This window comes from Macrotis lagotis, chromosome X (assembly GCF_037893015.1).
Source record: "Macrotis lagotis isolate mMagLag1 chromosome X, bilby.v1.9.chrom.fasta, whole genome shotgun sequence".
NCBI lineage: Eukaryota > Metazoa > Chordata > Mammalia > Peramelemorphia > Peramelidae > Macrotis > Macrotis lagotis.
Genome location: NC_133666.1, coordinates 581,022,138 through 581,042,505, shown reverse-complemented (window position 1 = coordinate 581,042,505; position 20,368 = coordinate 581,022,138). Strand labels below are relative to the sequence as shown.

Genomic DNA, 20,368 nt, shown 5'->3' with positions numbered 1-20,368 from the left:
ATTAGGAACATGATCAAGACATAAAAGATGATACTATAAGTAAGTTAGGAGAGCAAGGAATAATTTACCTGTCAGATATATGAAGAAGGGAAAAAGTTATGACCAAATAAGAGACAAAGAATATTATGAAATGAAAAATGTATAATTTTGATTACATTAAATTAAAAAGGTTTTAAACAAACAAAATCAATGTAAACAATATTAGAAGGAAAGCAGGAAACTGGGAAATAATTTTTACAGCTAATATTTCTGATAAAGGCCTCATTTCTCATATAGTTAGGAATCGAGTCAGATTCATTTATAAATCATTTCAATCAATTGAAAATTACAAAGACAGTTTTTAGATGAAAAAATTAAAAATTTCTGTAGTCATATAAAAATATGCTCTAAATCACTATTGATTAGGGAAATGCAAATTAATACAACTTTGAGGTAGCATCTCACACTTATCAGATTAATTAATATGATGACAGAAAAAGAAAATGATAAATTTTGGAGATGTGGGAAAATGCATTGCTAATGGGGTTGTGAAGTGAACCAACTATTTTGGAAAGCAATTTTGAACTCTGCTCAAAGGGCTATAATTATGTGCATGCCCTTTGATCCAGCAATACCACTACTAGGTCTATATTCCAAAGAGATCATAAGAAAGAAGGAAAGACTCATATGTAAAAAGAAGAACTGAAAACTGGGGAATGACCGAGCAACTTGTGATATATGAGTGTGATTGAATACATTGTGCTATAAGAGATAATGAGCAGATGAATTTTAGAAAAAACTATGCTGTACATAGTAATAGCAACATTGTCTGATGATTAGCTATAATTGACTTAATTCTTCTCAGGATTACAATGATCCAAGTCAATTCCAAAAGACTCATAATGGAAAATGCTATCCACATCCAGAGAAAGAAATATAGAGTCAGAATGCAGATTGAAGCATACTACTTTTACTTTTTTCCCTATTTTTCTTGGGTTTTCCCTTTGGTTCTAATTCCACTTTTATTATATGAATATTGTGGGAATATATTTAACATCATTGTACATGTATAATCTAAATCCTACTGTTTCCTATATGGGGGGGAGGGGGAAAGAAGGGAAGTAGGGAGAAAAACTTGGAACTCAAAATCTTAAAAAAATGAATGTTGAAAAATATCTTTATATGTAAATGGAAAAAATAAAACACTATTTAGTGGAAGAAAAGAACCTTAGGTTAAGAAAGGTCTTGAGATTTCTTTTTTTAGGTTTTTGCAAGGCAAACGGGGTTAAGTGGCTTGCCCAAGGCCACACAGCTAGGTAATTATTAAGTGTCTGAGGCCGTATTTGAACCCAGGTACTCCTGACTCTGGGGCCGGTGCTTTGTCCACTATGCCAACTAGCCACCCCGGGATTTTTTTTAAAGAAGAACTTAGATTTTAATTCAAGACATAGATTTAATTCAAACAGTTACAATTTACCTCAAAAAGTTCACAGGTTAGGTTCTTTGGAGAAACAGCAAGAGAGTGAGTTTCAATAGAAGTCAGAAAAGTCTGGGAAAGTTTGGGGAATCAAGCTCCCCCAAAGTGGGTTGATTTTCCACAGGAAGATAAGCAAGTAGGAGGCAATTAGCAGAGAAGAGCAAAGGGGTAGAAGAGTTGAGAGAAGACACTCCTTCCATAGTGTACTGCTTTCCAAAGTCAGAGTAGTAGCACAACTGAGGCTTAAGTTGAATTTTTAAGGAGGATATCAATGGAGGAGACATGTCCATGAGGAGCAGTAGCTCAAAGGGAGAGAGAGAGAGAGAGAGAGAGAGAGAGAGAGAGAGAGAGAAAGAGAGGAGGTAATGAGGGATAATATGCAGACAAGAGTAGAAACTCAAAGACTTAATCCCTTCAGGTTGAGGTAGGCATCCATTATTTTATTGATAGGAGCTTGACTTTTGCCCAGGAGGGGCAAGGTACTTTACTAAAAGTTCATTGACCTCATTCAAGGTGGTTTTATCGATAGAAAATATGAATGATTTCTACATTCCTAGAGGACTAGGGAATGGGTAGACACCCTAAATTGAGCTACCATAAAGTTAAGTAGATTCCTTTACCTTTTTGGCCAGAACTATTGGTGCCTTCAAAATGCCCTGATAACACCACCCATGGTCAGATCCCCATTATATAGGTAAGGTAAATAGCCTCAAAGAGTAAAAAGAATTGCTCAGTGTGACATAGGAAGTGGCAGAGCCAAGACTTCATGCTCGATAGATCTCCTTCCAGGCTTTATTATCATCTTACAGTATGAGTACTTTGGCAAACAAAATATCTATCAGATAGACACAGCGTAATTGTATTCCAGAGAATACTTAAAATATTTCTCCTCTATATGTTCTGCTTACAGATAGCTACTTCAGCTCACAGAAAACAGCTACTTTCATATACTATTTTACATAGATTGGACTTAGAAAGTCTCTGCTGCTGTTACAACAAAGCTCCTTCCAATGCTAAGAGGTTATGTTGATGATTTTATTCAGTATTGATATGAAACTGATAAAGTTGTTCAAGAGCCCATTGAGCTGTCTGACCATTTAAAAGTTTGAACATTGATACCTGACAGTGACCTTTTATTTTGGTTTGGTGTTAAAGGTCATATTTGTGTCATGCTTGTTTGCCAAGCTTCCAGTCATCACTAGAGGCAACATGACATAATGGATAGAATGTTGGATTTGGATTCAGGAGGAACTGCGTTTAAATCCTATTTCTGACATTAACTAGCTGTGTTACCAAAGGCAAATCATATAATTTCCTAAACTTCAGTTTTATCATTTATAAAATCAGGGGTTGGTAGAAATGTCCTTAAAATATCCTACCAGTTTTACATTTATGATCTTATGATTATCAGATTGGCCTCCTTGATTAGGTTGCTTGATTTGTTTCCTGGTAGATCATCTGATACCTAAAAAAGCACCCTTAAAATAAAATCTCTAAATGTGTGTGAATTGGCTCTAAGGTAGTCCTTTTTTCTTGGCACTGTTGAATATCCAAAGTATCATAATTTCTTATATACTTCCTGTTTGTCTTTTAAAATGCAATTAACAACACTCAGCCATTCCTAGAATATAAGAAACAACATACTTGTCCTTATCAAAGTATCTGAAGAATATAGACTTCTGGATACTAATAGTCACCTTTGACTGCTAACAGTTATGTTCTAGAGAAGATAGTCATATCAGAGTAGCCTGCCAGTCCTTAATTGCAATAATCATTTTTACAGGTAAAGTTGTCTTTGAGACATAACAAGGATCTAGAATCTTTTATTTTTCTTGACTGGGCTTTTATATTTCTTCTAATGTGAGATTTTAGGTATCAAATAAAAAAAAACATGCAACATCAGTTAAATCATTTAAATTGAGCATATGGATGTTAGAAAAAATTATTATGTGTATCTATATTCCCTCATCTCTATAAAAAGTCAGAAAAATCAATATAAAAAGAAACTTTCAAGACCTTTTCACAACAGTAGAACACTGCAGACCAAGCATGTGGCACATAGAACAGAAAGAATGTTTATGGGTTGGAACATCCTGTGAGATGTGGGAAGTAGTGTCATATTTTTGGCAGAATGTTCCAAAAAACCATCAGGTTGGGTTTGCATTCTCCTAGAGACAGAGATTTTCCAGAAGCAGAATTTTATGAACATGATTATTAAGCATGAAATATGGGTAACAAATCATTCTTTTCCCCTGAGGGGAGGGCTCCAGAACAAGGCAGAGATGACAGTGTTAATTTAGCAAGCTACCGAAATTACAGAAACATAAAGAAATCCCTCCATAAGGAAATCAAGCTGGGGGAAAAACAACCTTGTTGTTCTTTTCCTTCCACTCTCTCTCTAATCTTTTTTGAAGTTATACTTTTAATAAAAAAGGAAAAGAATTAGAAACACATTACTTGGTTTTAAATTTAGATGATGCCAGAGCTATGTATAGGACTTTGCTCATAGTTTTAAAACCAAAAGAAATCTTGGAGGTCATTACGTTCAGTGTTGTCATTGTATGTATGAAGAAACTGAGCAAAGTAATTTGCCCCAAATAGCATAGCTAATAAATATCTGATAAAAGATTTAAAAACAAGTCTTCTTGACCCAAAGTTGAGCCTCCCCCAACTTTTATGCTATTCTGCCTTTCCTTAGGGGATAATATTGTATAGTGGGAAGAGTTGAATTCAACCCTCAATCTAAGGTATAACATCTATATAATTTTGAGGAATCTAACCTCCTTGGATTTTAACCTCATCTTAAAATGAGAGACTGAACTCAAAGGCTTCTGAAATTCTTTTTTATTTCTCAATTTATGACCCTATGAGATTTTTTTTTTCCTAGGAAGAACCTCTGACACACACCCCCATGGCCCTGACAAGAATAGACTCATTTATGTATGTCTCCTTTCCCCCAAATAAAGTTCTCCAAATGTCCAAACTCCTTATGGCTCTGTCTAATTGTGGCCATTTGGGTTACATAAAGCTGTCCTATTTTATGCCTATCTACCCAATTTAAAATCATTTATTGTTCTACACTGCACATGTGGCATCAGTGGGCCTGACTTGGAAAGGACATCTTCGGAGAGATTTTTTGATTAGTTTCTTTTTTACTCTCTTTGCAGTGTCAGGGTACCCAGGGGACTATGGAGGAGGAGGAAGGAAAAAACTCAAGCTGTTTCTACAAATGAACTTTCTGAGGTCCTAAATATAGGTAAGAAAAAAAGTGGCAAAGTTTAGAACTAAGAAGTATTTTCCTGGGGTTCTCCCTCTCTTGGAAATCTTTCTGTGGATATGCATGTGTGTGTGTTGTGTGTGTGTGTGTATGTGTCTTTTGGGGAGAAGGAACTGAAGAATCTTTTTTATTCCTTCTCATAATGTTCATCCTCGCAAAAATATTGTGGGAAAATGCATTGCGAGTTCAAGACAACCAACTTAGTATGACCCTTGGAATATAATCTATTTTTAAATTGGGAACTGCCTGTATTCCTTTTTCATTTCACTGCATATGGGAAATTGAATTTTAAAAAGACAAGCTAAATTTGTTTTATCATTCTGTGGTAATTGCTGTTTTGTGTCTTGGAAAAAAACCTTATTGTAAGAGGCAATTGTTAGGAACTTTAGTTTCATTTTTGCAAATATTTTAAGGTATTTAAATGTGGTGGCATTAAGTAGGAATTCCTTTTTTTTTTTTAGGTTTTTTGCGAGGCAAACAGGGTTAAGTGGCTTGCCCAAGGCCACACAGCTAGGTAATTATTAAGTGTCTAAGATTGGATTTGAACCCAGGTACTCCTGACTCCAGGGCCAGTGCTTTATCCACTATGCCACCTAGCCTCCTCAGGAATTCCTTTATTAAACCAATTAAAAATATATTGATGTTTATCTCAGTACAGTTGGGTAGAAAGTACTCTAAAGAGACCAGCATTATTCCAGCTATGAAAAGTCAACTGATATACCAAATGCCTGTTGGTTGTCTCTACCATGGAGATACCTCAAGTTTGATATATCCAAAATGTATCACATTGCATTTTACCATTCTTATCCTCCAACCCATTCTTCCTCCAATCTTGAGTAATTTTATTGAAGATAACACCATTCTTCTAAACATGCGAATTTGGAACCTTGAAGTCATCTTTAACACTTTCTTTACCACTTCCCATCCCACTATCCAATGGTAGGTATTCTATACAACATCTCCCATATCCATCACTTTTTCTCCAATCACTTGCTATTATTATTATTATTATTTCTTGTGTCATCAATGCATTAGTTTTATCTCTGGTCTTCTAAATCTATTTTCATTTCTCATGGATCCATCTTCAACAATGCTGCCAAACTGATGAACCTAAAGTATAAGATATTAAATATCACTTGCTTGCTCAGAAATTAATGGTAACTCCCTTGAGGATAGAAGCAGCTAAGTGACACCATGAATAAAATACTGGGCTTGAAATAAATAAGTTCAAATCTGCCCTCAGATCCTTATTAGCTGTATGACCCTGGGCAAATCACCTAACCTCTAATTGCCCCAGTTTCCTCAACTGTAAATTGGAGATATTAACTGCAGTTATCTCAAAGGGTTGTTGTAAATCAAATAAGATAAAATATTAACACAATATTTATTCCCTTCATTTTCCCTCTCCAGACTGATATAGAAAATTCTCTGGTCATTCAAAACTTTCTACAATATGACCCCCATCTATCTTCTTAGTTTTTTATACTACTTCCATTCAAACTCCCTGCTTCACTCATTGGTAAATTCTTTTCACTGAGTGAATGTAATATGAATTCGACTACAGATTACTCACTGGTAATTCTAATAATAATGTTTGTCCTTCATTCTCAAAGAAGACTAAGACATCAGGGAGGTAATGTCATGACATACATTTGAATCGAACTTGAATGAAGGGAGTGCTATGCAAGGTTACCAGTTTTACTTTCTCCTCTAGGGTCATCTCGGTTCAGTGGCCAGATATGGATCAGGATGACTGGAAATAGTCCTGGGTGCAAGATTATCAAGGTTAAGTTACCTGCCCAAGATCACCCAGCTAGTGTCTGAGGCCAGATTTGAACTCCTATTTCAGGGTCAGAGCTCTACCCATTGTACCACCTAGCTGGTTACTCTATTGAGTGTGGATAGGTCTTCTTAACACAGTGCTCAGCACACAGAGAATGCTTAATTTATGTTATTCATTCATTCCATTTATACTTAACACAGTTCCTTGCCCATCATTAGCATGTAATAAATGTCTGTTGAATTGAATGTTGCTGGTAAAAATTCCCAAGAAGTATATGTAGAGAAAGAAACATGGACATTCAGAATTTTCACAGGTGACAGGGCTATATTATATTCACTTGTATTAACTGTCAAAAGCAATATGAATCATGAGCTCTATCAAAGTTTAAATCTTGATATGCAAAGTTATGGGATTTGATACAATAAAGAAGAAGCAGTGAGCTATAGAATATCAACTCTTGGATTTAGCATCATAGTGAAACAGTGAAATTGTTTTATATTTTTTCCCTAATAGACCATTTACAAGCATTCCCCTGTATTGTTCTATAAATATTTCTTAGGCTTGCAGAGTGCAGCAAAAAACTCAGAAAAAGAAGCCCTCACCAGTTCAGAGATCTGATAAGACTGGGATCATTAATAATATTAATAGTAACTTATTTTATAATGGACTATAAGTTTTGCAAAGTATTCATACCAAAATGATACAAATAACCCCAGAGTGTTTAAGAACCTCACTGCCAAAATAGAAGAATAAACTACAGTTTTCCCATTATTAGAACTTCAGTTAGGGCAATACTGGTGATGCAGGTTTCTAGGGCATGTAAGGCTACTATCTCTTGACCCTACTTGGCTATACACTTGTCTCTTGACCTTCTGAGTCTTAAGATATGAAACTTTCCTAGGTTCTTTAATGGAAAAAATAAAACTTTTTTGTTTTGAGCCTTAGGGGTGTTAGTGCTTGTAAGGTGATCCTGGGTAATGTTAGGCATTGAGTTTCCCAATTTCTACTAAGGTAGGGGCAATGAATTATAGAAAATTGAGGTCTTGAAAGTTTAACCTAGGTCCTCCATGTCCGGTGAGAGCCTTTAACACAAGAATTTATTATTGTTCAGTCATTTTAGTTGTGTCTGACTTTTTATGACCCTATTTGGATCACAAATTCTTGGCAAAGATACTAGAGTGGTTTTATCATTTCCTTCTCCAGTTCCTTTTACAGATCAGGAACTGAGGCAAATAGGATTAAATGATTTGCCCACAATCACACAACTAGTAAATATCTGAAGTCAGATTTATACTCATGAAGATGAATCATTCTGACTTCACTTCTAGCACACTATCCATTATATCACCTAGCTTCCCCAAAGCAAGGGGTTACACTTAAATGAAGAATTGAATCTCTGCAACCACTATATATTGTTATATATATTGCTAATCTGTAAGAACAAATCTGATCCCTCTTTCATAGGCAATCTTTCAGATACATATAAATAATAACATGGAAGAATGAGTAAAAAGGGTTCTGAATTTGAAGTCATAAAAGTTAAATTTTCATTCTTCCTTGGATATTTATTATCTCTGTGAGTTTCAGCAGATTATTTGACTTCTCTGGGATTTAGCTTCCTTATCACAAAATAAAGGAGTTGAATGAGATAGTAGCCTTCAAGAGTCTCTGTCAGCTCTTCAGTTGTACTTCTATGAACCATTCCCACCCCCAAATAAAAATAAAATTAAAAAAGTTCTTTCCCAATTCTTTTGATTAGCTCTCATGTGAAGTGGGTCCTGAGCCAATTTATTATTTCTCCTTCCCTGAACATACCACTCTTCCTAGCATACAGAACCAAACACAGTTGTCTAGATATTCTCTGACCACGGCCAAGCATGATAAATGTAGGAAAGGGAAGAATTTTGGAAAAGTTTCATGGAAATTCAATAGACAAAGATGTGGGGGGAGGGGAGGGGAAGGGACTGGAGACCATTTTAATCATAGTGAAAAGAATGAACAAAAGCAAGGAAATAAGAGAGAAGAAAGAAAAAGCAAAAGGTCAATCATTTTGTTTGACCCTCACCTCAACAAGCTGAGATGATTAATAATAATTTATATTTGCTCATTAATACACTTTGTTAGCCAGAGATCCAGCATCATTATTTCCATTTTTCAGATAAATACTGAGGATGAGGCCTCTTATATAATTACAGCCAAAGTTATGTAGCTAACAACTTTTGGAATACAAACTTGGATTCTCTCGCCTCCTCTTCCTCGAGGTATACAATTATTGAGGGGTAGTTGACACAGTGCTGAACCTGAAGTCAGGAGGATCGAAGTTCCAATCCAGTCTCAGGCATTTACTAGCTGTGTGATCTTGGGCAAGTCTTTAACCCTTATTGCTTATATTCTGGGCTATTGCCAGTTGTCCTGATTCATATCTAGCCATTGAACCTGCATGACTTTAGAGGATAGAATGAAGCTGATGACTTAGTACTCCCTCACTTAAAATCCAATTCATGCATTTATCATAGCATAATCTCCCTGTTGGCATGATCTTTTTCGATAACACTGCATCAACTCTTAGGAGACGTCAACATTTAGAGCAATGATCAGCATTGAAGTTTTATGTACTTAATACTTTGTGGATAGATTACTGAGGAGGGGCAAACACAATAATACAGTAGGGCAAAATTTCCCTGGTCAAAGTGAGAAGGAAGAAGAAGAAGGAGAAGAAAGAAGAAGAAGAAGAAGAAGAAGAAGAAGAAGGAGAAGAAGAAGAAGAAAGGAGGAAGGAGAAGAAGGAAAAAGGAGGAGGAGGAGGATGTGGAGAAGGAGGAGGCCAAAGATGAAGAATAGAGAGACAGAAACAGAGACAGAGACAGAGATAAAGAGACAGAGACACAAGGAGATAAATATAGAGACAGGATGAGAGATGCAGCAAGCAAAACTTCTAAATCATCTATTTGTGTTACACAAGGGCAGCTTCTTGCTATAAGTTATAGTAACAAATTATGAACATGGGACACAATACAGTGCCATTATTTCTAATATTCACTGAGTATTTTTGAATCTGAAACCTAATTTGACCCAACTATCTATTCAGTTATCCTTTCTACATTGCAGGGGCAAGGATGTGTCAAACACCCCCCTCCCGAAATGTGGAAAGTCCAAATAAAACTTTTTGATCATCCCTAAGTACCAGAGAAGTTTGAATTTTTTCCTCTCTTTACCTTGTTTTTTTTAAAAAGCAGCTCTGTAGTTTCAGCTATGAGCACTAGAGGTCAGACTTATACATCAATTGTTAAATAAATGCCCAGGGGAAAACAGGCTTCATTTCTCCCACTAAGCAGGGAGTAAGTAGCTTCAGGCTTTGGTTCCCCCAATGAGACAAAGATAAAGCAATAGAGAATTCAAGTACAAAAATCCTAATGGCACAGATTAAAGTTTTTCAGGACTACAATTCAAGGGCCTTAGATAATAGAGGGTCAGAAGGTTTTCTGTATCGTGAATTAAGACCTTTGGTGCAATGGGATAAAGATGGCAGTTTGAATCAGTTCAAATTTCATTTTTGCTACTTGCCATTTAAGCAAGTTATTTAATCTCTTGGCGTTTCCTCATTATATAATGAAATTTGAACTACATGACCTATAAATTGCCTTCCATCTCTAAGCCTATCATTCCACATTGTTATGATGGTTTTCCAACCCCAGTTAAAAATGGCCTCAAGTACTTTTGTCTTCTTCCTCCTCTACAGTACCAGAGGAGAAAGAATCAATTTGGTAACATTTCACTTACCTGAATGTTTCTCAAAATGGCTGTGAGGAACATAATTTATGACCCTTTATTGACCTACAATGTGTCTTCTCTACAGCAGTGAGATGGATGATACAAGCATTTTTATCTCTATTATAAAGATGGGGAAACTGAGACCCAGGCAAAGTATGCTGGATCTCAACTCAGAGGATTTGGATTCAATACCTAGTTTTGCAATTTAGCATCCATCTGGGTGATTTTTGTCAAAGCACGTAACTTCTCTAAACCTTAGCTCCTCCACTTGTAAAATGAAAAGTTTGGAATAGATGGTACTAAAGTTCTCTTTTCCTCTTAAATCTGTGATCCTAATTTTGTTTTTTTAAGTTAAATGACTTACTCAGGTTTGCACAGTATGTGGTAGAGTCAATTCTGAAATCTACTGATAGATGCAGCAATGAGACAACTAGCAATATAGTAAGAGGGAGTTATTTTTAATTTCAGGAAAAACTGTATTATGCAGTTGCTTGAAGCTAAAAAACATTTATGTTGTTGAATTATAATACTAAAAATTAGAGATAGGAAAAGGGATACCATTTATTACTGTTTAGAAAAGGAGGGAAAAATGTTTAGTCATTCAGAGTATGGATTAAAAGCCCTCCAAGCAAGTTAAATGTTGCAAAGGAATAACCTTTTTCATAGAGATTATAATCAAGGACCAAGCTCAAAATTGGGAAAGAGTAAAATGAATAATTCAATTAGAATCTTGGACTGTCTTCTAGAGGTGATCAATTTTGACTTTTTGAAGACCTTCAAACAGACCCTGAACAACTCTGGTATGGTAAAATAGGGATTCCTTTAATGTATGAGTTGTAATAAATAACTACTGAGATCCCTTCTGCTCCTCAGTTCTTTTGATTCTGTGAATAGTAGGATTTGAAAACTGAATGTAATCTTGCAAATAATTTAGTCCTCCAGTCTTTTCAGTTTATACTTGAAAGGAATGAAGACACAGAGAAATGAAGTGACTTGCCCAATGTTATACTTCATTAGTAGAAGAGACAAGACTAGAGTCCAAATCTTTTAAATCTCCATATTGTGATTTTTTTATTGTTCTTTCTCTTCTTGTTCCTCACCTTCATCAATACCTTTATTGTTGTCATTGTCCTTTTCCTCCACCTTCACCTTCTTTATATGCTTCTCTGTAGTCATCATTATCTTCTCTTCTTCCTCCTCCTTCTCCTCCTCCTCTTCCTCCTACCCCTTCTTCTTTGTCTCCTCTTTTTCTTGTTCTCCTTTCCCTTTTCTTTTTTCTACTTCTGTTCCTCCTCTTCCTCCATCTAAATGCATATCTGTATTTCTCCTAGGCCTAAACCCAGCCTTGATTCCTTTACTAATTATTATGGGACTTTTGAACTAATCTATTCTCAATGTCGGCTGATTCTCTCCATATTAGGCAGTCTAAGGGCTCTTTATCTTGGTGCTTATTATCTGGTGCTCTACCATGCAGATACCCTAATGGTTTAGCCCACTGTATCTCATAGCTCAGTATCATTAGTCTCCCTGGTATTAGGGATTATAGACATATGCTGCCATATGCTCCCCTGTGTCCTTCTTTCCCATATTCTTATACTACTGGATATTAATAATCCTCATTATTTCTGGATATGCTCAAAACTTCATCCTTTAATAAAGTGTTATCATCTGAACAGGTACCTGACGTGAGCCTGGGCACAGAATGAAAGCTCACTCTAGGGAAATTACTGTCATTGGACCTTGCTTTGTCCTCTGATATTCATGGCCTGGCACAAGCAGGTATCTGGTTCTGAGTAGAAGAGAGTACAAAGTTGATGATGGAGGCTTCTGAGGGATGGCTATTTCCCTCAAATTAATTACCTCCCCAAAGTCCAGAGTATAATCTCTAATGCTTTGGAATTTTAGAATTGACTGTTATTTCAACATTAAAATTTATCTTCCAACACTTCATCTTACTTAAAAAAATATAAAATGACTTCAGCATTCTTCTTTGGAAAGATGGTTGAGGGTAAGGAGGGAAGAAAATTTAAATGTTTGAACTTATCAATCAATAAATATTTATTAAGTATGCACTAGGTGTTATGTCAGAATCAGAGCTCTGGTGCTAGAAGAGAACATAGAAACCATTCAGGACATTCTCTACCAATACTCCATTTTACAAATTAAGTCTCCAAAAGATTAGGTCATCCATGGAAGGAAGGAAGGAAGCAGCAGAAGTTGGATTTGAAGCTGGATCATCTGCACCTTCATTATAGTCATGAAAAAAGACTTGCAGATGGCAGCATATATTCTCCATGTGCTCCCAACCCATGAACTATATTTTTAAATGCCAATATTTACTAGGGAGCTTTTTCTAAAGTCACACATACCTTATTTCTAATTAGCTCAGGGAGTGAAAATGGACATTCTATTTCCATCCAAAGTAAGAATCACTGACTGCCCCAAAAGAGGGTGGAAAATACAACCATTAAAATCAAGTCATTAAATCTTCAAAGGGAGAGATGCTTTCTAAACTTTGCTGTTTACCCATTTCCCTGCAACAGTGCTTAGAATCTCAGGGGAAAGAGCTGTTCCTACATCTGTTAGTCACTGGTGTCCATAATTCCCATCACTTCTTCCTTCTTCCTTGTCAGTTAAGCATAGGGTTCTGTTGAAGTCACAAGCTAATGGGGAAACTATAGAATAAAACACTGATGAAATATTATTTTCCTCTCTCCTCAATTGTCTCTTCCATCCACTCTTTTCTAAAAATATAGATAGACTTTAGAGAACACTGACAACTCCTTATTTTTGCCTTAGAAGTGAAACAAATGATAGGTGAAGTGGATAGAGCACCAACCCTGTAGAGTCAGGAGGACCTGAGTTCAAATCTGACCTAGACATTTAATAATTACCTAGCTGTGTGACTGTGAACAAGTCACTTAACTCCATTGCCTTGCAAGAAAGAAAGAAAGACAGACCGACAGACAGACAGACAGAAAGAAACAAAGAAAGAAACAAAGAATAAATGGGTCAAGACAGGGATATTCTATAGGTAGATCATACAGACTTCTGAGCGCTCATTGTTAAATTTTTCAGGGTGAGCATTTACATCTCAGAAATTGGCTGGTGCCACAAATCAGTCAACAAACATTTATCAATTGCTTTCCATGGTCCAGGCTTTGTATAATTACACGGGAAAGAAACAAAGGCCAAAACAGTCTTTATTCTTAAGAAGTTCACATTGGAGGGGCAGCTAAGTGGTACATGGAGCACCAACCCTGAAGTCAGGAGGACCTGAATTCAAATCTGATCTCAGACATTTAAAACTTAACTTAGCTGTGTGATCTTGGGCAAATCACTTAACCCCATTGGCAAAAAGAAGAAGCTTATATTGTAATTGGGGAAGGTTTAGGAGTGGGATGAGGAAATTATGAATAAAAACATAGGTACTTTGGGTCAACATTTAAACCTCCTAATACTTAATGTCTCTATCTGAAAATTGTATACATGTTATACTTAACTTATGAACTTAAAATACCAAAATTATTATGAATGTGCCAATGGGCAAAAAAAGCAAGACACTATTTGCAAAGTATTTTTACTTTGGAAGACTGCAGGTAAAGTGAATTGAAGACTAGTCTTAGAAGAAAATAAGTCATTTTGACTATTGTAAATATACAAAAATAAAGGATGTATGCATGCAGAGAAAATCTGGTAAACAAAAGTATGCATGGAATAATTCATAAACATACATATTTGTGTCTAAGGTTACTATCTTTAGGGTGGAGGGAGAAGGGAAAAAAGGAAAAGGAAAATACAAAAAATCCTTATATGAAAATTTCATTATATATTTAAAAGAAATAACAAGTTGTATAAAATATATTTTCAATTTCATGATCAATCATATTTTATTATGCTTTGTTAAAGAAATGCTTATTTTAAGTCATACATTAAAAATAAAATAAATTACAAAAAGAAAAAAGAAGTCAAAAGACCTGTGTCCAAATCCCACATTCCTTCATCTGGCAGATAGTGACTGTGTTACTATAATCAAAGTCACTTAGTGTCTTTCTCCAGGCAAATAAATTCTAATGAGTAAAAGAGAAAGCATTACATATCGTTGGTGGAAAGAATTTCCACAAAAGGACTTTCCTAAATGCTTGAAAGAAATCACAGGTCTATGTACCTTCTTCTTCCTCTACAAAATTAAAAAAAAGACTATAAAATAAAAACTTTGTTAGACTAAAGTCCTTTATTTTCCCCTGTTCTTCCCATTTCAAAAGCTCTGTATCACCATCATTTTTCTGTGCAAAGAGAGCACGTTTGTCAATGCTCTTTATAAGCAGAGACCTGGGGAAAATGCCCTCTGAGCTCTATCTACAATATAGTTCAGTAGTTCCTACTGCCAGCCCAGCAAGAGTTTCAAATGAATCTTTTATTTCTAGACCAAACTTTCTTTTGTGAACATTTATCCTCCTATTATTCATTTATTCACCAAACAAACTCCTCAGCAGCCCCGAGGTCTCATTGTGTCTCCATGCATTTATTCTATGGTATCAAAGGTTAAAACTTGGATTGCAATCTGAGGAGGAAATTAATTCACTGATTAAAAAAAACTGCAGTTTAAGCAACACATATTTAAATATCTGACAAGCATGAGATGTATTTTTGATAAAAAAAATCCACTTTTCTCCATTTAAAATTTAAAACAGCTGCAATTTCTTCTACCCTATAGAGAGCCAAGGGAAACAGCATGAATTCTTAAGCAGAGAGCTGGGCTCTGCACTGCAGTGACCACTTCTAGAACAAAAGAATAAGAGCCTGCACAGGGAAAACACAAGCTTGTCAACTGGTTGCTTAAGGCACAGCTGTACCTTGTTTCTATTGGAAACTGGGGTGGGGGTGGGGGAGTTACTTCTTTCTTTGCTTTTAGAAACTTAGTCCCCAAAATGGTCTTTAAAAGAATTATATATATATATATATATACATATATATATATATATATATATATATATATGTACTCATTCCTGTATATTCCAGCCAAGAAACAAAAATAAATAACAATCATAACAATCACTACAACAACAAACACTCATCCAATCCACAAATTAATTAGTGCCCATTAGCTCTCCTGCCCTAATGCAATGACCTATGGAACATCTGAAAGATTTAATTTCTAGTTTAATAGGTTTTCACATAATTCCTTTGTTCAGCATTAGATAGGGGGAATCTTCCATTTTCTGCTCTCACCACCCCAGAGCCCTCAGAAAGGGGTCTCAAGCTACCAGAAAGGGAAGATGGAGATGGAGATGGGAGAGGGAGTAATCAAAAGGAAAATGACATTTTTGTCCTTAATAAGGAAGTTCAACATTTTTTCCTCCATTGGCCTCTATTGAGGAATATGAGGAGACATGGGACCTACCTAGCCCTAAATGATCCCCTTAAAGAAACAGGAGGAAAGACAGAAAATAGGCATTTGGGGCAAAGAGGTAAGGGCCTCATTGGATTTAATTATTTTTTTTTCTCCTTTTGCTCTCCTCACCTTTTGGTCCAGGTAAAACCGTATGTGTGGAACAGACGTCAGGAGGAGGGCGGCTGTCAACGCTGAGACAGAGGATCTGAATTTGGAAAAGAAACAACAGGAGGAGGGTGAATGTATGCCTTTCCAGTCGGACTCCCAAGTCATTCATCTCTGTGGTCCCTCAAGAAGCAGTTCTCAGATGTTCCAAATAAACAGCTTTATTTTAAAAATAAAGCCTTCTGCTTTCGGGAAGAAAATGAAGTATTTGGAGCTTGCCTTCCCAAGGGATTCAAAGAAAGAAGAAACTGGGATGCCCTGGATTGTTTACTTTCTCAGTTTTCCACAGAGCTCATACATTGTCCAGATTGTTTGTTTTAAAGTGACAACTGTTTATTATAATCTATCTCAAAATTATAAGATAATGGTACTGGTCAAAAGAAATGCTTCAGGGAATCTAGACCCTGGTTTTGCTGTCTGTTAGGCCCTGAGATCTCAGATGCCAACATATGAGCATGAGGGGTTATTCCAGCAATCATACGTATCTTGTTTATGTTTAAGGAAATGAACTTTTGTCCCTTAAAATAGTTTTTGGATGTGTCATTTCTGAGAGACTCTTCATGAGAGAACACATAATTTGTTTACTTTAACCACCCGTCATGATGTCTTTGCCTACTGATGTTGCTATTGCTCATTGTTAACTTAATTCTGTGTGATATCTTGGCATGGGGCTGGGAGACTGAAATCCTGGGGTCTTGTCTCCACTTTGTTCCTTATCATCGGTGTGATCTTGTGCTCTATAAAATGAAAACTCTGGACAAAAATCAGATAGAATTAGAAGTAAATTTAAACACCAACTAGACTTAACTTCTCACTTTACAGATCAAGAAACAGACCCAGAGAAATGAAATACTTGCCAAAAGTCCCACAGGGAAGACATGGGATTTGAAACCAGGTTATCTGACTTCAGAGTCAACAATTTTTTCACTTGCCACTCACACGGATGATGATGTCTTTCACTGAGTCCAAATGGAAGTCCTTTTAATTATTTTTTTATTGTTCTTTAAATGTTACAACTTCCCTCCCCTGACCCCCCACAGAAGGCAGTCTGATAGTCTTTACATTGTTTCTGTATTATACATTGATCAAAATTGAATGTGTTGAGAGAGAAATCACATCCTTTAGGAAAAAAAGTATATATTGGATAGCAAAATTACATAAAAGATATCTTTTTTAAAATTTAAATTAAAGTCTTTGGTCTTTATTTAAACTTCAAAATTCTTTCTTTGGATATAGATTTTATTCTCCATTGCAGATACCCTAAAATTGTCCCTGATTGTTGCAGTGATGAAATGAGCAAGTGCATTAAGGTTGATCATCACCCCCCATATAGATGTTAGGGTGTACAAAGTTCTTCTGGTTCTGTTTGTCATGCTCAGAATCAGTTCATGCATATCCTTCCAGGCTTCTCTGAATTCTCAACACTCCTGGTTTCTAATCGAACAATAGTGTGCAAGTCCCTTTAAATGATGAAATCCCACTCATGCTCTTTTTTTCTTACTAAGGAAGTTCTGCTTTTGACATTTTTATAGATGATATTGTACTAATTGCATCCAGTCCTAGAATACTAAAGAGATTATTCAGTGAAGTCCAAGACCTTTCAAAATATATCTCAAGTTCCTTTAAGTTAGAAGATGAAATGGTTTTAAGATCATGCCTGTCCCAAGGAATTTGATGTATAGTCCCAAAGCAAGATATTTAAAGACTGAGTTTAGCCAGAGAGCTCCTTAAGCCATAGTTACAATCACCAGAATCATAGACACAAATGATTTTAGTACCTGATTAATAGAAATAACATAATCAGATTTAAAAAATCATTTTTTTTCTAACTGATATTTTTATTTTATTTTTACAATTGCATATTATGAAAGTTTTTCAATATTCATACACAGCATATGCATATTTTTAAGTCACATAATTTTCTTCCACCTCCCTTCCCAATCCCCTCTCCTCAGAGGTGAATAGTCTGGTGAATTCTGTACATACACATTTGTGTTTAACATATTTATAGATTAGTCATTTTCTGTATGAGGAATCAGTATTAAGGGAAAAGAAAGAAAACCATGGGATAGGAAAGAAAAACATAAGGAAAAATTTTCAAAAGTGAAGGTAGTGTTCATTCAAATTCTTTAGGTTTTTTGTTTCCTTTCATTTTGTTTTTCTTCCTCCGGATGTGGATAGCATTGTCCAGAGCTGGTCTAAAAGGGTTGTCCTAGCTCCCTGAACTACTGAGAGGAGCTGTATCCAATAAGGTTGACCAACTCAGAATGTTGTTATAAATGTATACAATGTTCTCTTAGTTCTGCTCTCTTCATTCAGCATCCGATCCTGTAATTTGTTCCATGCTTCTCTAGAGTCTGACCATTCATAGTTTCTTAAAGAACAATAGTACTCCATAATGTTCATATACTATGATACATGCTCAGCCATTACCCAATGGATGAGCCTCCCCTAAATTTCCTATTCTTTGTCACTACGAAAAGAGCTTCTATAAATATTTTGGTACTTTTCCCAACAGTGCATTAATGTCCCAATCCTCCCACAACTTTTCCAACATTGATATTTTCCTCTTTTTGTCATCTTAATCAACCTGATAGGTGTGAGGTAGAACCTCATAGTTATTTTAATTTGCATTTCCCTAATCAGTATGATTTTGATCCTTTTTTATATGACTATATATAGTTTTAATTTGTTCATTTGAAAACTGCCCAGTCATAGCCTTTCACCATTTATCAAATGGGGAATAACTTGTAACTTTAAGGATTTGATGCCATTCTCTATATACTTTAGAAATGAGACCTTTTTCAGAACCCCTAGATGAAAATTGCTTCCCAGATTTCTGTTTGTCTTTTAATTTTGGCAGCGTTAGTTTTATTAGTATAGAAACATTTTAATTTAATACAGTCAAAATCATCCATTTTGAATTTATAATGATATCACATTTTATGTCCAAATCCTGTATGGAGTGTGAGATGTGGGACTATGTCTAGTTTTTGTCATACTATTTTCCTGTTTTCTCAACAATTTTTTGTCAAATAGTGAGTTCTTATCCTAGAAAAGTTGATGTCTTTGGGTTTGTCAAACAGCAGATTACTGTAGTCATTTCGTGCTGTTTCTTTTGACCTTATTCTAATCCACTGCTCCATTATTTTATTTCTTAACCAGTATCAGGCAGTTTTGATGACTGCCATAGTTTTAGGTTTGAAAGTGTTAGCTCACCTTCTTTTACATTTGTTTTTTTTCATCAATTCCCTGGACATTCTTGACCTTTCATCTAGATGAATTTTGGTAATATTTTTTCTCACTCAGTAAAGTATTTATTTGGCAGTTTGATTAGTATATGACTGAATAAGTAATTTAATTTGTGTAGAATTGTTATTTTTATTATATTAGCTCGATCTAACATGAGCATTGACTTTATTTTAGATTTAATTATTTTGATTTGACTATTTAGAGAAGTACTTTGTAATTGTGTTCATATAGTTTCCGCGTTTTATTGGTAGGTAGATTCTCAAGGATTTAATGTTGCTTGTATTTAATTGAAATTTCTTTTTCTATCTCTTTTTCTTGGGAATTGTTGTTCATATATAGAAATGTGGATGATTTATGTGAGTTTATTTTATATCTTGCTCCTTTACTGAATTTGTTAATTGGTTCATGTAGTTTTTTACATTATTTTCTCTGGTCCCCTAAGTATATCATATCATTTGCAAAGAGTGAAAACCTTGCTTTCTCATAGCCAGTTCTGATTCCTTCAAATTATTTTTCTTCTCTTATTGCTAATGTTAACATTTCTTTTTTGTTATTATTGTTTTTGCAAGGCAGTGGGTTTAGGGGACTTGCCCAAAGTCACATAGCTAGGTAATTAATAAGTGTCTGATTCTGAATTTGAACTCAGGTCTTCCTGACTGCAGGAATTGTACCACCTAGCAGCGCCAAAAGTTGACATTTTTAATATAATAAATAGTAATGGTGATAGTGGGCACCCTTGTTCCACCTTGATCTTATTGGAAATGCTCCTAGTTTATCCCCATTACATATAATATTTATTGTTTTCAATAGATATTGCTTATTATTTTCAGGAAAACTCCATTTATTCCTATACTCTCTTGTGTTTTTAATAGGAATGAATGATTATTGAGATAATCATGATTTCTGTTGATGTTGTTATTGATATGTTCAGTTATGTTGAGTGTTTTTCTTATATTGAACCATCTAAATCCTACCTGATTATGGCATATTATCCTAGTAATAACTTGCTATAATCTCTTTGCTAATATTTTATTTAAGATTTTTCCATTAGCATACATTAGGGATATTGGTCTATAATTTTCTTTTTTTAAAATATTTTATTTTTTTCCAACTACATGCAACAGTAATTTTTAACAATCTTTTTTTAGGTTTTTGCAAGGCAAATGGGGTTAAGTGGCTTGTCCAAGGCCACACAGCTAGGTAATTATGAAGTGTCTGAGACCAGATTTGAACCCAGGTACTCCTGACTCCAGGGCCGGTGCTTTATCC

At 35.2% G+C, this 20,368-nt stretch overlaps 1 protein-coding gene and 1 long non-coding RNA gene across 2 annotated transcripts in view; one reads left to right on the top strand and one right to left on the bottom strand.

Annotated features, from left to right (window-relative positions):
• The window catches only part of LOC141498348 (uncharacterized), a 197,069-nt gene extending 192,341 nt beyond the window's left edge, over window positions 1-4,728 (top strand). The window contains exon 3 of the long non-coding RNA XR_012471615.1: window positions 4,624-4,728. This is a non-coding gene — a long non-coding RNA (uncharacterized LOC141498348). The remainder of the gene's footprint in view (window positions 1-4,623) is intronic.
• The window catches only part of COLEC10 (collectin subfamily member 10), a 65,127-nt gene extending 49,017 nt beyond the window's left edge, over window positions 1-16,110 (bottom strand). Inside the window, exon 1 of the mRNA XM_074201442.1 lies at window positions 15,812-16,110. Coding sequence (XP_074057543.1) covers window positions 15,812-15,959 — 148 coding nt within the window. The 5' untranslated portion in view covers window positions 15,960-16,110. The remainder of the gene's footprint in view (window positions 1-15,811) is intronic.
• Between the last annotated feature and the right edge of the window lie 4,258 nt (window positions 16,111-20,368).